Source organism: Argentina silus, assembly GCF_951799395.1.
Source record: "Argentina silus genome assembly, chromosome: 15".
Classification (NCBI taxonomy): Eukaryota; Metazoa; Chordata; class Actinopteri; order Argentiniformes; family Argentinidae; genus Argentina; species Argentina silus.
The window spans coordinates 12,207,653-12,224,306 of NC_139669.1; the positions used below are offsets into that span (position 1 = coordinate 12,207,653).

At 45.9% G+C, this 16,654-nt stretch overlaps 1 protein-coding gene across 1 annotated transcript in view; it reads right to left on the minus strand.

The window, feature by feature from the left end:
* LOC310815726 (neuronal acetylcholine receptor subunit alpha-3-like) overlaps window positions 1-9,841 on the minus strand; it is a gene marked incomplete at both ends in the record, with an annotated part of 30,223 nt that extends 20,382 nt beyond the window's left edge. The window contains 5 exons of the mRNA XM_083685621.1: window positions 983-2,168; window positions 2,430-2,539; window positions 2,661-2,705; window positions 2,847-2,986; window positions 9,787-9,841. Of these exons, the coding sequence (XP_083541747.1) occupies window positions 983-2,168; window positions 2,430-2,539; window positions 2,661-2,705; window positions 2,847-2,986; window positions 9,787-9,841 (1,536 nt within the window). The remainder of the gene's footprint in view (window positions 1-982; window positions 2,169-2,429; window positions 2,540-2,660; window positions 2,706-2,846; window positions 2,987-9,786) is intronic.
* Between the last annotated feature and the right edge of the window lie 6,813 nt (window positions 9,842-16,654).

Below are 16,654 nucleotides of genomic sequence, written 5' to 3' on the forward strand. Positions count from 1 at the left end.
TGTGTTTATTCCAGAAGCAGCCAGATGTGGCTTGCTGGTTTCAGGGTGAAATAATGCCATTGTCTTCTGAAAGGATATGGCCATTCTGTATGCATCATTTAAACACTGGGGCCTTACTAAGAAAAGACAACAACAAACATATCAGGCAAGCGCAGAGAGAGGGAGAGAGAGAGGGAGAGAGAGACTAAAGCTCTCACTCGCAAAAAGCTTTATACTCCTATTATAGCCTCCACGTAAGAGGATAGAACACAATTTAGATTAAACCAGGTGATCCTGTGCGTGTGTGTGTGTGTGTGTGTGTGTGTGTGTGTGTGTGTGTGTGTGTGTGTGTGTGTGTGTGTGGACTCTGCTGTGGCATTTCATAAGTGCTTGGCCCAGCATATTTGGCAATTCCAAGTCCAATAACTGCTTATGTACTGTACTGTACACCACCGCAGGAAAGGAGAAATATTAAGGAATGCTTCTCCTCGCTCTAGTTCTCTCTTAAGGATAGAATCCAAAACCTCAGCTTGTAGGGATGTTTGGCTGAGGCTGTGTAGTAACTGTTCAATAACTATGTAATAACCAAATGTAAGGTATTAAACTGTGCAATACTCTATTGGGGTCATATGTCGACTTAAGTCATTTGTGATAACTGAAACTGGAAGGCATATAACTAAATAGTAAACTCGTACCCAGGCGATCATGCCTTGCATTACGCCTGGACAAAAAATCACTTTCATTGTGGCCTAGAAGGGGGCTGTACTTGACTAATCACATGAATGTGAGGCTTGTCTTCAAAAGGAGGAGCTTCAAAACCGGCACACAGGTGGGAGGGAGGGGGAGGGGGAGGGGGAGGTGCGTGCGGCGTTCTGTGGGTGGCACTGGTGGGGGACTTGTTAAACCGGAGTCGACAAGTGAGGAGATTCTGGTGTCGGGGAGATTGGCTGTACAGTAACCGTGTAATAACACAAATGAACACAACAACGGTAGAAGATCATACCTCTTTGGCCTTGTTGCGTGTCCTCATGTTCTCCGCAATGTACTTGACACTCTCGATGGCCTGCTTGATCTCCGGAGACACCACAGAGAAGGCCACCACCGCGTTGATGGATGGCGGGGCGGTCAGTGCCCGAGGGAGCTTGGGCAGCTCGGGCTCAGGGGGCACGGAGGGCACAGGGGGGACGGGAGGCATCGGCGGTGCTATGGGTGTGGGAACCTCCTTCCCCCTGTAGGGGAACTTCCTTTTCGGCGGCTCCCCATACTCCACGCAGTTCATGGCCCCCCCGCCCCCGACCGCACCCCCGTCTGCCTGCTGACACCCCCCTCCTTCTCCTCCTCCTCCGCTGTTTCTTCTCTTCTTCCTTCCCACAATGCTTTTCACCCCTCCCGTTCCTCCACCACCACCACCACCACCACCACCACCACCACCAACACCAACACCACCACCACCACCACTCTCTCCGAAGGAGGAGCAGCCTTGGTCTGGGGGCCTCCTCATCAGCATCACCTTGGGCAGCAACCCCAGGAACACGGAGCGGACCCAGGCGGGCATAGTGTGGGTCATGGGCGTGCGATAGTGGACGTTGAGCACGAAGACGGTGATGACAATGCTCAGGGTGACAAAGATCATGGTGAAGAGGAGGTACTCTCCGATGAGGGGGATGACCAGGGAGGTGGAGGGGATGGTCTCTGTGATGACCAGGAGGAACACGGTCAGGGAGAGGAGGACAGAGATACAGAGGGTGACCTTCTCTCCACAGTCAGAGGGGAGGTAGAAGACGAGGACCGTGAGGAAGGAGATGAGGAGGCAGGGGATGATGAGGTTGATGGTGTAGAAGAGAGGGAGGCGGCGGATGTAGAAGGAGTATGTGATGTCCGGGTAGATCTCCTCGCAGCAGTTGTACTTGATGTCGTGCTTATAGCCCGGCGCGTCGATGATCTCCCACTCGCCGCTCTCCCAGAAGTCCTTGAGGTTGACCTTTGACCCAATGAGGACCAGGTCGATCTTGGCCTTGTCATAGGTCCAGGAGCCGAACTTCATGGAGCAGTTCTGGTAGTCGAAGGGGAAGTAGGTGATGTCCATTGGGCAGGAGGACTTGAAGATGGCGGGGGGAACCCAGGTGATGGTGCCGTCGAACTTCAGCAAGGCTTTGGTCTTGTCCTCTACCAGGAAATCACCAACAGCACTGACAGACAAGGCAACATAGAATACTGTAGTTAGTGTAGCATTTAGCAGACACAAGCGATACTACCATTTCTTACGACGACATAAAACTTGTTCAGCCTCCAGTGCCTTTGCTGGGTTTTGGTTTGATAGGTAACATGCAAGACATGTACATAATTAAACACCCAATTAAAATGGTCTCTGGGACATGCTGCACTGGCTGTGATGCAGGGCTTTAAGGGAAATCTGCATAATGTAGGTACTGTATCTAAGGCATGCTCACTTGTTGTAGAGGACAATGTCTGGCCTCCAGATCTTATTTGATGGCACACGTATGAACTCAATGCCATCATACTCAACAGGTGCCCATTTCAGCTTGTAGTCATTCCAGATCTAGAACAAGAGAGAGGAGAAACAGATCCCAGATCATTTAGAATAGCTTTCTCTATGAGCTACTCAACTGTCTGGTTACTACAGTACAACAGCTCCCAGGTCAGATGTTAACTTCACTTACATGTCTTAGCCATAGATTGGTCTCCATAATCTGATTGACTTCATCCTGAGAGGAGAGAATGAGAGTAACATGACGCTATAGTATGCAAGTGCTCAGGTAGTTATACTGTGATTGTCATGTTAGAAAATATGGAAAGAAACATTGATATTCTCAACAGTTATGATGTAGTATAAGTTAGTCTCTCACCACTTTGACCAGTTGGGATATGGAGACCTCAAACTCCACAGTGACAGGGTCAGATACATTCTCTACCGGTCGGATGAACTGGTTGTATCTCCGAAATAACCTTCGGAATAGCCTGTCCTCCCCTTTGGATGAGAAACAGTCTGTGAAGAAGAGAAAGAGAGAGAGAAAGAGAGAGAAAAAGAGAGAGAGAGAGAGAGAGAGAGAGAGAGAGAGAGAGAGAGAGAGAGAGAGAGAGAGAGAGAGAGAGAGAAAAAGAAGAGGTTCTATCTTTATCATCAAGTGAGGAACTTAGTGATCTTGTCTGGGAGATTCAACCTCATTTCATCACTTAGACCATGTTAATGTTATAATCTATAGTAATCTCTTTGCTCCTGAAAGAAGGCAGTGGGTGGTGGAAATATGGTGGAACTGTGTATATACAGGGGAAGGCATGTGGAAGCTTTTAGCAAACCAGACAGTTTCAGCCAAACAGGAAAGGTGTGCCCTTTGTTTGTGTGTGTGTGTGTACTGTATGTGTGTGTGTGTGTTGTGTGTGTGTGTGTGTGTGTGTGTGTGTGTGTGTGTGTGTGTGTGTGTGTGTGTGTGTGTGTGTACGTGTTCTGTGTCCCCGTCAAATGCTGAGTGTACCTGGCAAAGTAGGGTTGAAGGTCACTTTGTGTAAAAAAATAAATAAAAAAGAAACCTTGCTGGTGACTTGCACGGAACCCACGCCTGTCCGAGCAGAAAATCGTGCCTCACTTGGGACCAACAGACTTCTACGCCCCGGCCATGCCGATGGCTTTAAAGGACACCAGTCTCGTAATTTCACCTCACTCTCTCCCTCTGCTCTCCATTTCCTTGTCCTTCACCCCCTCTCTCTCCCTCTCCCTCTCCTCTATTCCCCCCACTCCCTTCAACTCTCTTCTGCTTAATTAAACACAGCCTTTACGGAGCACCAGCCTCTCTAACAGTCTAAGTCTGCCCATTCCAGGAGCACCCACCGCTCCACTAGTTCACCAGCAACACCCGTAGCCTGTCTGTATAACGCCACTGCACCAGCATCAGGGGAGGCTGGCAGAGGTAGAAATCGGAGGACAAGCTTACAATGAGCCCAGTGATGATTTCCACCTTCACCAGCTTCCCCTGACCACCATTCTACTGACACTACAGAGGAGAGGTCACTGCTGGAGTTGATGTGTCTATATGAAAGGGCTCAAAAGTGAAAGTGCAAACAGGGCACAAACAGCACCAACACATTTCAGACAATGAATAAATAAAACAGTCTTTTATGGGGACACTTTTACCCAGCGTGATGTTGCAGTTTCAACTTGTATTCAGTTAGTAAGGCATGTGGTCTTGTGCGGTTATTGAATTCATGACCCTACGGTAGCCGGCACCGTGACCAACTGGGCCGCATCAGAACCATACTTTTAACAGTTGTGAAGTTTATATCGAATATATTTAGTTTCCTATTGGTTGTTTTTTTGAGAGACAGTGAGGTCAGTTTGAGATAGCATCTGTTAGATTATAGATTATAACCTCAAGTTCGCACACACACACACACACACACACACACACACACACACACACACACACACACACACACACACTCATCATCCTGTCCTCTCCAAACTGAGCCAGTTACGTAACACACAACATCTGGGGTAATGTTACCACACATTCTGCCCTGCCAAAACACACACCGTCCTTAGACACTAAGGTCAAAACTCACACATCTTAAAAGACGGCATACCCAATAACTTTTGTGCAGTGACTTATTTTTGGAAAAGCATATCTGTGTTGTTTTGTACTCATGTTGAACCTTATGTGTGTGCTCATTGTTTCATGATGAGTGTCGACTCACTAAGTCAGACTATTTAAATGGAGAGTCTGATGGAAGTGGTGCTGGGAGACAGATGCATCTGCTGAATTTCACCAGCACCAACGATTCTATCCACGAAACAGAGTTCAGTAGGTGGAGGCGGGGATTTGAACCAGATCTTTTTTCCATCAGGGAATTGAATGTACTTGCATGGCATCTAAAACATATTCAGCCAACCCCATGTTTTCATTTTGTGCAATGCGAGCAAATCATGTTGTAAACATCATAGACTTACAGCAGGTCGGAACAGGAGGGGCATCATGAGTAAAACACTTTAGGGGGGTGGAGAGTTGCCGTCCACACTTTTTACTTCCTGCGTCCCCAGAATCTCAATCGAGAGATTATGAGGATTATGAGGAACATAATTTCCACATAATTCTTACAAATATACCTTTCAATTAAGATTTAGCATATACAGTACATACAGTAGCTCACTGGTGCCATTGTAAGATGCCTCACAAGTAACTTAAGACTGATAGAATATGAAACACAACACAACATGATAGTTAAATCCACAGTATCTGAGCCAAATGACAATGTCAATGTTAATGTTTTCTTGAGAACCACATTTCCCAGAAGTCTGTCATGTGATTGCCATGGAGATCAATGTGGCAGAGTGGTAAAACTCCTGCATAACGGTGAAGTTTGATCACAGGCAAACTTTGCTGAAGTTTCCCGAGGTCATTTCAAACAGTGCCAGCTAAGTCTTAAAGCCTAATGAAAAAGCCTCTCTCCAGAGGAATACCCTGTAATTTTCGCCTTCACTAGGTGCATTCAAACATGCCTCTGATTCGCCGCGCTCCGAGAACCTTATTTAAGCCTCTAATTTGGTAGGGGAAAGGAGGGCAATTATAATCTGTTAATTAATTGGACCTTTTGTTCGCAGTGGAAAATGAAGAAAGTACATTTACTCTGCTAGTATAGTTAAAACTCCCCTACTTCTCTTGATTGTGCACATCTGAAGGGTCCTTATATCAGAGTAAGTTAATACAGCAATAACCTATCACCTTTCTCCTCTGCAACCTAATACTGGAGACTCCTTTGTCTCTCAGTCCAGATAAACTGACTCTCTGCTAATGGAGTCCAAAGCTCAGTCCACAGAGACCCAGGCCTTTGATCACGTGTGTGCTTCACAGGATCGGACATGAGACGTGGGGCTGGGCATCGACTCCGAAGGAACTACTATAATTATGTCCAACAATAAGCAGAAGGCTTTGATTGGTCTGAGAGACTGTGTGTGAGTGAGAGAGAGAGAGAGACACAAGGGGAGAGAGGGAGAGAGAGGCTCTCGAGGGTCTTTGATAGGCTGTCTGCGTGTGTGTGTCACGTGTCTCTCTATCCATCCGCCCTTGATGAACATGTCCTTCATATTGCTCGTATCTGTTCCCGTGTTGCTGTCTGTCCACATTGAGGATGTGATGTCTGCTACCTGGGGTCACAGAAAGTTCACCGACAAAAACAGAAACGCTATTCCATGTGACCCAAAGTGCCCTTCTACTGAACCTCTCACACTCCCACACCAGAGACACAAAGACATAGACAGACAGATATCACACACACACACACACACACACACACACACACACACACAAACACACACACTTGGATGGGATACCACGAGGCTCACTGTCCCTGCACTGCAGAGCACAACAGAAAACGTCAGACTTTACCATTTGTGAGTACTACTGAGTTGAATCAGGACTGGCATATGGATGTAAGTAGGCAGCCACGGCAGAACTTCTCTCTTCTCCCTTTACTCATCTAGAGTATTCATTGCCTTCTTTAGGGCTGCCTCCATCCCTCCATCCCTCCATCCCTCCATCCTCTCCTCTCCCTCTGTATCCCCGGCTGTGACTCATAGTGTCCACCGCACGGAAGACTGGGATGTCTCAGGGGAATCATGGAAAGGAGGGAGGGGAAGGAGGACTGGTTGGGGGGGGGGGGGGGAGGTTTAAGCCAAGCCGTGGGGGGCTGAGGGGGGAGTAAGGCTCCTATTTTTTGCATGTGTGTGTGTGTTCGTGCGTGCAGCTCAACTAGCCTTTTCATGGTGGGTGTGTCGTGTGTGTGTTTGTGTGTGTGTGTGTGTGTGTGTGTGTGTGTGTGTGTGTGTGTGTGTGTGTGTGTGTGTGCGCGTGCGGAACTGGCTTGAGGATCCTCTTAACGCGATTGCAGTGCAATTATTGCACAGATACTCAGCAGCACTTCACTCTTAGACACACATACACACACACACACACACACACCACACACACACACACACACACACACACACACACACCACACACACAAACACACACACACACACACACCACACACCACACACACACACACACACACACACACACACACACACACACACATACACACACACACTACGCCAGTCCTGATTCCAGTCTAGGAGCGAAGTGCTGCAGAGTATCTGCAATAATTGCACGGCAATCGTGTTAACAGGATCCTCAAGCCACTGACTCTCTCTCTCTCTCACACACACACACACACACACACACACACACACACGACAGACACCCACCATGAAAAGGCTATTTGAGCTGTAGTATTACTGTAGGATTGGTGGGAGAGGAACCACAGCTGTGAGTGGTCCATTCTAGGTCTGCTAAAGGTTCAGACTTTAGACTAGGGTTGTAAAGGTGCAGAAAAAAAATAAAATCCCAGGATTCCAGGATTGCAGGATTAGCCGTTTCTCTGTCACACACTCCACGGGATTGAGACAATACCTGCTCTAATGCCGCTGTATGGGGGGATGAATGGACCCCCACTGAGAGTGTGTACTCTACCAACGATCAGGATATAGCCCTGATCAGACAAAGCCTGGCGACACACACACACACAAACCAGACTGGTCTCCTACTGAAATCGTAATTGCGTGTACTGGTGTCCTGGTGTCCAGTAACAACTTTGACAATTTGCTAATAATTGTTTTTGTTTTGCAAATAATTATTTTCTAATGTCTTCCCCTGACAACTTACCCTTATCTTAACCATTCACCATGCCTACTACTGCCTGGGGTAAAGGAGGGAGGAAGAGAGGGAGGGAGGGAGGGTGTAGATAGGGAGATGTGACATCCCTGCATCACAGGTTAGTGCGCAATTCACAATTCAATCCACTTGCAATATGACTCATATCTAAATAACTGTTGCATAACTGCTCACACTATACTTTCACTTCACCACAGGAATAAACACGACTGCACAAGCAGTACAGCTCTGATGAAGATTCAAGATACCCTGCTAAGCAAAGCTGAGATGCTGTACAACCACCTGGCAACATCTTATAATGACACCATGACACTTCATAACAGTTCAAGGACAGTGCAGTCAACCAATCCTGTTGGTTGTAGGAGATAGACACCCCACACACCCCACCCCTCCAGACTAACCACTGACTGCCTCTAACACTATGAGAGAGTGTCTGCCGGGAGCCCCAGTCTCTCACTGCTGGTGGACGGAGTGTGGATCTGACAATAAGGCACTTAGCAGCTGTCCCTAGGGTGGTCCGTGGGGACGGGGTTTTGGAACTGAGACACAGCGGATCAGAATGTCTTAGAGAACCCACAGGACAGAGTCTTACAGGATGGAACCCCCACACAGAGAGACACACACAACTGGTTATAGCCTAGAGCTGAGGAACAGAGCACAGAACGTACATTACATGAATTAAAAACTGAGCCGAGTAGATTTACAATGTAGAGCTAGAACCGAAGAGAGTAGAACATACAAATAGACTGTACAAGGGTCATAAGGTGCACTAGTCTGGTCTGGTCTGGTCTGGTCCTAGTCCCTACCCTGAATGTCTGGGTCTGAGACACAAGCTTTGTTCCAGCAGCCATCACTCAGATAAACAAGTCGTAGCAACATTGCACAGATTATTTTATTATTTTATCTTTAGTTTTTAGTGAGGATTGGAACATTGAGTACTTTTATTTATGTTTGTCTCCTGTCATGTCATGACATGGATGACTCGTTTACTGCAAAACAAATCTACCTACAGGTACAAATAAAGTAACCTGAACCTGAACCTGAACAAGTCTAGCCTACCTAATGGCTCTTAACTCTACTTGGGTCTGTTGACCTATCACCTCAGTGAAGTAACAGCATCTGCATATAACCTACATCTAACCCAGTTCTAATCTAAAATACACATAGTGATACACAATATATTCAACAAATATAGCACAACCCAGCCAGGTGTGATATGTAGTTTATATGCTACAATGCGCCATGATTGGCACAATTGCTCCATGGTTTGGATGCATGACGCTTGTTTGTGACTTTCATCTCTGGTGGCTTATATATACACAACTGAAGTGATACGTAAGTAAGTTACAAACACACACACACACACACACACACACACACACACACACACACATCGTTTGAAGTGTACGAATCAATGGACACAACACGCAAGAAAACGTGTGCCACGCATGTTCGGTGCGCGTGAATGCGCGCTCTGCTGATGGCTGGTCGTCGCTGACGTATCGGGATATTAATGATGGAACATGTCACGAGCACCGGGATAACAATCCATCCGTACCATGCCAGGTGCCGTTATGTTCCTCTTAATATATCCGCAAGTGGACATCAGTTGTTTTCATATCACATAGTTTAATCGAAATAACCTTGCATTCTATCATATTTAAGCATCATCAATCGTTTTGAAAAAGTTGTAACCTAATCTATGTGTGGCCGTAGTGGACTTTCCACGGAGGTTTAATTTCAGAAACAGACATTAAAACTGAACTTCTACATACACGTAGAAAAACATTAAAAACACACAAAAGAATGTATCAAAATCTATTTGAAGCCATGTGAGTTTTGCTGGGAGATGTCGGTTGAGTTTCCCGACGGGACGTGCTGCAAATTGAAAGAAGGGCATGGCATGAACCCTTTTTCAAAAACGCAAAAAAGCATGGTAATCTTCTGTTTTAATTTATCTGTATTTAAGCTATGCTGAAGTCTGCGCTTCCATGCTTTTCTCACTACTTATGACTTCTATATGCTCCCAAACTCTCTTCTATTACATACGAAATCCCCAACACTTCAAAATGCGTCCGCTTACCTTGCACTATAAGGACCAGCAGAAGCGTAACAGTGAGTTTCCCGTCGAGACTCATCTATACATCAGCGCATAGGGAATGCCCTTCAGATAAAAACACAGGTAATTGATGAACAACGCAGTATTCGACAGGCAGAAATTAGAGAAACATTTTCTGGGCGCCGCGCGTGGGGAGGTTGATATCTGCGCGCGCTCTCCGACATTGGGAAGTTTCGCGTTTGTCCCGCCCCCCTTGGGCGCAATCTCACGCGCCCGAGTTTTACATAAGGTAGTCATTTTAGAAAACATTATACAAACATTTATAAAATTGTAAACTATTACCTCGCCAGGACAGCCCTACGGAAAGATCAATACGAAACCCAAACCCTATATGGTCGAGTCCTACGCCCAGGCGCAGCGGTATATGGGTGCGCATCGGCACTCCCCAATTGATTGGTTTATTTTGTTGGGTTGTTGATAGTATCGGTCGGAGGTACACTCATTTGCACTTTAGTTATTTGTAATACTGACAAAATGCTTGCACAGCTGATCCATTCGAGAGCTCAACCCAAAAGTTCACAGCGCAAACAGGTCATGCCAGGTAACCATCGACCACCATATCCCTACTGCGTACCCCCCCCCCCCACACACACACACACACAGGAGAGGAAACACAGCACTGATGTACACATAATGTACATCACTAGCATACAAACCCCCATTCACACTCACATGCTCCCAACATGTGTACACACACACACAAACACACACACACACACACACACACAACCTCCCTGTTGTATACACACACACACACACTCATGTATATTTTTTTTACAGCTGAGCTGTAAATGACCTATTTAGACACTTAATTGATTTTTCATGCATAACAAGCCTGCTAAATATGACTTTATACCTCCACTAATAGAGTCCTGGAGGCTATAGCATTATGTCACATCTTAGACTGATGTATTGCTATGCAGGGTTTGCACTCAACTTTATGGGCATGTACTTTATGAGCTATAATATTCAATACTTCATACATATTGCTCTTACTCTAATGTCTTACTAGTGGAGTCGAGGTCCATGAGTTGCTCTGCTGAGTTGAACTTTAGGAGGCTGTATCTGTGTGCTGCAGGACTGAGAGAGTTTGTGTGCTGCAGGTTTGTATGCATCTATCTCCACCACCATGCACCCAGTAATCGGCTTAGCTTGCATACTGTGTATCCTCTGCTATTAACCCTGAGATCGCAAGTAAACACACACACACACACACACACACACACACACACACACTCACAGACAAACACACACACATTCAGAGACACACACACACACACATATTTGAAACCCACATATTTCCGCTGTTTGTTAATGTGTGGGGGGAATAGGTTTATTTCTGACCTGTGTGTAGAATGTTGCTGGCCCACACCCTAGGGGTGTTGAATTTTTCATTATCCTAGTTCTGGGGGATTGGTGGTAAGAGATAACAGGTGCTGGGCTGTTCCAGTCAGTCAGTCAGCCATACCACTGATGGTGTCAAACAGAGGGAGGAGTTAGGCTGTTGTATCAGAGACCAGCGTGCCTAAAGCCATCACACCATCTTGCAGTCTTGCATTTTTATATACGATACTCCTGGGAAATCCATATGGTATAAGTGCAAACTCCATTTAAGTGACCTCATCACTCCGTTTGCGGTTTGATTTGTCAGCAGACAACACTGTCTCTCTGTTCTTCTCGTCTCTTCTCTGCTGTGTCCTTGTGTGGATTCTCTGGACTCTTTTCTCAATGTAGTACTTCTGGTATGATCCACTGTAATATGAAATCATTTGTAATGGTCATATGGGTAACATACATACTATGTTATTTATTATTACATCATACATTTTTTGCTGTAAAGAACATTGTATTGCAGAAGGAATTTTGTGGGCTTGCAAAGTCTTATTTTGGTAGTGGAAAAGGTTTAAATATGTTACAATAGATAGATAGATTTGCTGGGTAATTGAAAGAAAGTGAGACAGTCTTATTATGGTAGCAGATAAAGTTAGAGATGGATAGAATGTTCGACAGACAGACAGATAGATAGCACATTTTACAGTTGAAATGGTGTGAATAGCTGAAAAGGTGTAAGAGTAGCAGTGGTCATAGCAAAGTGGGTTAGACCTCTCTGCACATTTTACAGTTGGATTGGTGTGAATAGCTTCAAAGTTGTAGGAGGAGTAGCAGGTGGAAGAATTTGAATAATAATAATAATAATAATAATAATATTAAGTATGTCGAAGAACAATAGTTGCAAGCCCACCTAATACATTAAGTTTGATTCAATATGTACTTTTACAGAGTACCCATTACCATCACCCCACACTTAAAAGGTAGACATATTTTGTGTGTATTTTATTTTTTGTTGTTTGTTGTTGAAGTCAGAGTAAAGTGCTCAATCGGTTGTTGCTCAATTTCTTGCATTCTTGGCCTGTTGACTGATGCCAGTGTTGTGCAACCCCACAGTACTGGTAAAGCACTCCAGACAGAGAGGCTGACATCACCATGACATCACAGCCCTTACATCACCACCCGCCCCACCATCAAAAGTTAAAAAGGTCCAGAATAGACTACACCTCGAGAACAAGAAAGAGAAGAAGCAATGGAAGAAAAATGTCGGGATGATTTTCCTTCAGTGTGACAGAGAGTCTATTTGTGGAAAAACATTCTCTTCAATTCAGCACACTGGGGATACTCCCATGGGCACTCTGACAGAGGAAACACAGTTATCTCGCTGTGTCTCTCTTTCTCTCTCTCTCTTTGCCTCTCACTTTCTCACACGCTCCTCCCTCTCTCACCCTCTGTTACTTTTTCCCCCTCCACCAAACTCATCCCTGTAAGAGAAGAGAGATCTCATTTAAAGTGAATGATCCTGCGTCTCATTTCTGCTTCGTCCCGATGCTAAACACAAGGATCTGTCAGAATGAATGTTTAATACTCAAAGGCTGGGTCAGGGTCTAAATGGATCAAATCTCAATCACACAGCCAAAGGCTTCAGTTGGAACTCAATGCTAAGGTTTTTTTTTAATCTGGTAAGGAGAGATGCTTTGGAACTGTTCTGGGATCTGTTCCTTCATGTTCTGGTTAATGAATTTTAACTGTTTGATTCCCAACGTGCCTTGATCAACCCCTAGAAAGAGTCTCTCGCGTCACTGACCATTTATTGCCTCATAATTTTTACGGTCATTGGCGATGAGAGTGGGAAGGAACAGAATGTGTGTGTGTGTGTGTGTGTGTGTGTGTGTGTGTGTGTGTGTGTGTGTGTGTGTGTGTGTGTGTGTGTGTGTGTGTGTGTGTGTGTGTGTTGCATGCTTGCGTGCCGGCAACTGATTTGCGCTGGCTTTCGAAGACAAGCGACAGGCTGTATTTACCCCCCTACACATCAGTTAAAGCACAGCTCGTTGCTCCAAGCATGCCAAAGAGAGACAGAAAGAGAGGGATGAGGAGTGAAGAGTTTAGTGAGATGGAAATGTACAGATGGTGAAGAGTGAGCGGAGCAGGAGTTAGAGCCAGACCCCTCGTGGAGTGAGGGTTCGCTGTCCTGGGGTGTCACCATGGCCTCCACCATGGTGCCTGGAGACTGGCTGATGAGATGACATCCCTATCCCCGCTATTTACAAAAACAGGAGGGGAGGAAAAACACGCTCTCTTTCTCTCCTTGTGTGTGTGTGTGTGTGTGTGTGTGTGTGTGTGTGTGTGTGTGTGTGTGTGTGTGTGTGTGTGTGTGTGTGTGTGTGTGTGTGTGTACACAGCCTGCCTCAGCCTCAACTGCTGCTTAAAAACAGCAGGCATCTACTCAGACAGCTCAGACAAAGCAGAAGGACCCCGAGGGCGGGTGGAGACGAAGGGAAAAGGGCAAGTGCATTTACAGCAGTGTGTCTCAGACAGGACTGTCCTCACTGATACACATCATAATCCTGCACTCTCTCTCTCTCTCTCTCTCTCTCTGTCTCTCACTCTCTCATCTTATCTCTCTCTGACTAGGGGTTTGGGGATATCCCTGCACTACTCAAGAAGATAATCTCAGTGTTCCCATCGTAAATATTAATCACTTTATTATTATAGACAAGGAGAGGAGGAAGAAGACAGAGGGGTGGAGGGAAAAAACAGGAGAGCAGGAAGGTAGAGAATAAAAAGACAAAGAAGGGATTCAGGAAGAGGAAGTCTGTGAAGAGAGAGGGGTGTGGTATTTCACTTTTACTTTGTTTCATAATCTTTTCAAATATGTTTTACGTTCTATTCCAGATCCATTACATTCCACTGAGGTTAGGCGAGGGTTCCTAATTTTGGAGTCATCCTTAAATGTCCAAAAATATCCCTCTGTCTCTGCAGCACTGGAGCTAACTAAAGCTCAGTATATCTTCTCATAACTAAGGCATCAAAGGAGAACCACAACATACAAACAACCCTCACACAACATACTGTATCAAAGAGGCAAAACAACATTTTCCTTTGATGTTATTTCTCTCTCTCTCTCTTATTTTCAGTTTTAATAATAAAGATGTTTGAATTTGCTTCTGCCATCCCAAATTCTGCTGACTCCACAGTGAGTGTGCATGCCCCCGTGCCCCCCCCCCCCTTCCTAACCCTCTGGCCTCCCCCCTCCCACCACACAACCTATCCAACCCGCCTGTCACTCACATTGAAACCAAAGAGTGTTTATTCTCCATTTATAATGCTCCTTAATGCTTGGTCGTGCTGTGGACTGGTTGCTGCCGGCAACCAATTAAACTCCCTAGCTGCTAAAATCACAGTTATCTGATTTAAGCCATCACTGCTAATTAAACAACCATCTTTTCTCTCTCTCTCTCTCTCTCTCCCTCTCTCTTTATCTCACACACACACAACCTTCCTTCTTTTTGCCTACCTCTTTTTTTCTCTCTCCCCTCTCTTTTCTAAAGTTGTATGTCTGCTTGCAACGGGGATCCGTCCCCACACCCACAGGACCTTGTCATGACTGACGTGACCACTAGTTGGCAGCAGATTATTATTCAACCCCCACCTATTAGCAGGTAACAGACCTGACCAGATGTTTATCGCTGCTCTAGTGCCATTACGCAATGACCCTGGCAGCTAAATGCTAGCCAATAAATAGCCTGTTGTGTCTCAGGCCATGGGTCCATTACACCCTGGCCAGGTCGGTTGTATGATGAGAGGTGACAGAGAGGGGTAGATCGATTGCTCAGGAGGTACACCCTAGTAATGCACTAATGCACTTCATAAATATCGAACTGGAGAGCTGGATATAAATTCCACTGGCATGTCCAGCAGAGGAGGAGGGCTGCAGCTGTAAGGGGCTCCCAGGTTATTGACGCCCGGTCGCTCCCTGCGATGTTGCCTCAGGGTTGCCTTGCTCTTACAGGGTTCAGGGACTTCAAATCTTTGAAAAGCTCATTGACAATTTTAGGAGATTCTGAAGAGAAATAGAAGAGAAAATAAGCGATTCTGTCTGTATGCATCTGTGAATACCTGCGTCTGTGTGGGCATGCAGGGGTGTGTGTGTGTGTGTGTGTATATGCATGTGTTTCTGACAACAGGAGATGTGTGTTGATCTCGGACCAGCACGTAACCGCCTGTTGTCCTTTGTGACAAGTGTGGAGATGCAGTCTGTTCTGTTTCCCTTCATGAGAGCAGGTTTATCTTCCCATTCCATCTGCAAGAGTTTCATCTCAGCAGTCACACTCTCTGCTCATCTCCGCAATCACCAAAATCATAAAAGTGCCCATACTCATAAGTGTGTGAGATGATTGGTTGATTACAGAATCGAATTTTGATATTTCATGCTACCCAGATAGCAAAATGGATCTGGCACGGATCTGGGCCGGACACCCTCGGAAGTCCAAACACACAAAAGAAATCCATCCCGGTGTCCCCCTGCCCCCCATGCCTCTGAGGACATCAACCCATTGGCCTGTAAGCAGGCTGGTAATTGCTGCACGCCATCACATACATTTTATATATACGTTATATGTACTCAGCGCTTGTGCTTGTCTTTTTGATGTCATCCACTTCTTATGATGCTGAGGAGAGGGTGTGTGTGTATGTGTGTATGTGGGCTTGTGTGCGTGTGTGTCTGCCTGGAATAGTTGTGTGCATGTGTAGGTATGTGTGTGTGTGTGTGTGTGTGTGTGTGTGTGTGTGTGTGTGGGGGCTTGTGTGCGTGTGTGTCTGCCTGGAATAGTTGTGTGCATGTGTAGGTATGTGTGTGTGTGTGTGTGTGGGCTTGTGTGCGTGTGTGCGTGTGTGTCTGCCTGGAATAGTTGTGTGCATGTGTAGGTATGTGTGTGTGTGCCATCTCCTCAGGGTAGCCACTGACGCCTCGAAGGTTGATGCCGCTGAAGTGGCAGCGCCGATGCAGAAAGAATGTGTGTATGTTCCCGGATACAGCCCACATGGTGCAGGAGCCAGATAGGTGCTCTACCGGCATCTGGTCATAGATTTTCCGTCCTCGAAGAAGAACATCTGTGTTTGTAGGCGTCGTCCGTGGTCGGCATTGCAAATTGCAGGACATGGAAGAGAATGGGATACAAGCAACTATTACTTGAGAATTACAATGGAGTTCCTCTGCTAGATCTGTCCAACTAAGTGTTTGACAGTGATGTAAACAAAAGCTCATCCATTTCCAAATCAGAGAGTGTGAGAATCATAAGGATAGAAGAATAGTCACGAACACTGTATTCACCACGCCTTAGAAGCCCATGCAACCGCGAGAAACCTAGAAAGTTACTCAGTGACTGAATCTACATAGTGACTTCAAACGCCCTCTTCTTAGAGGACACCAGCTGTTCACTTAGAGGAAGAGTCAAAGACTTTTATCATTGCTAAATTGCTTTCCTTAATCCCTTGAGAGACT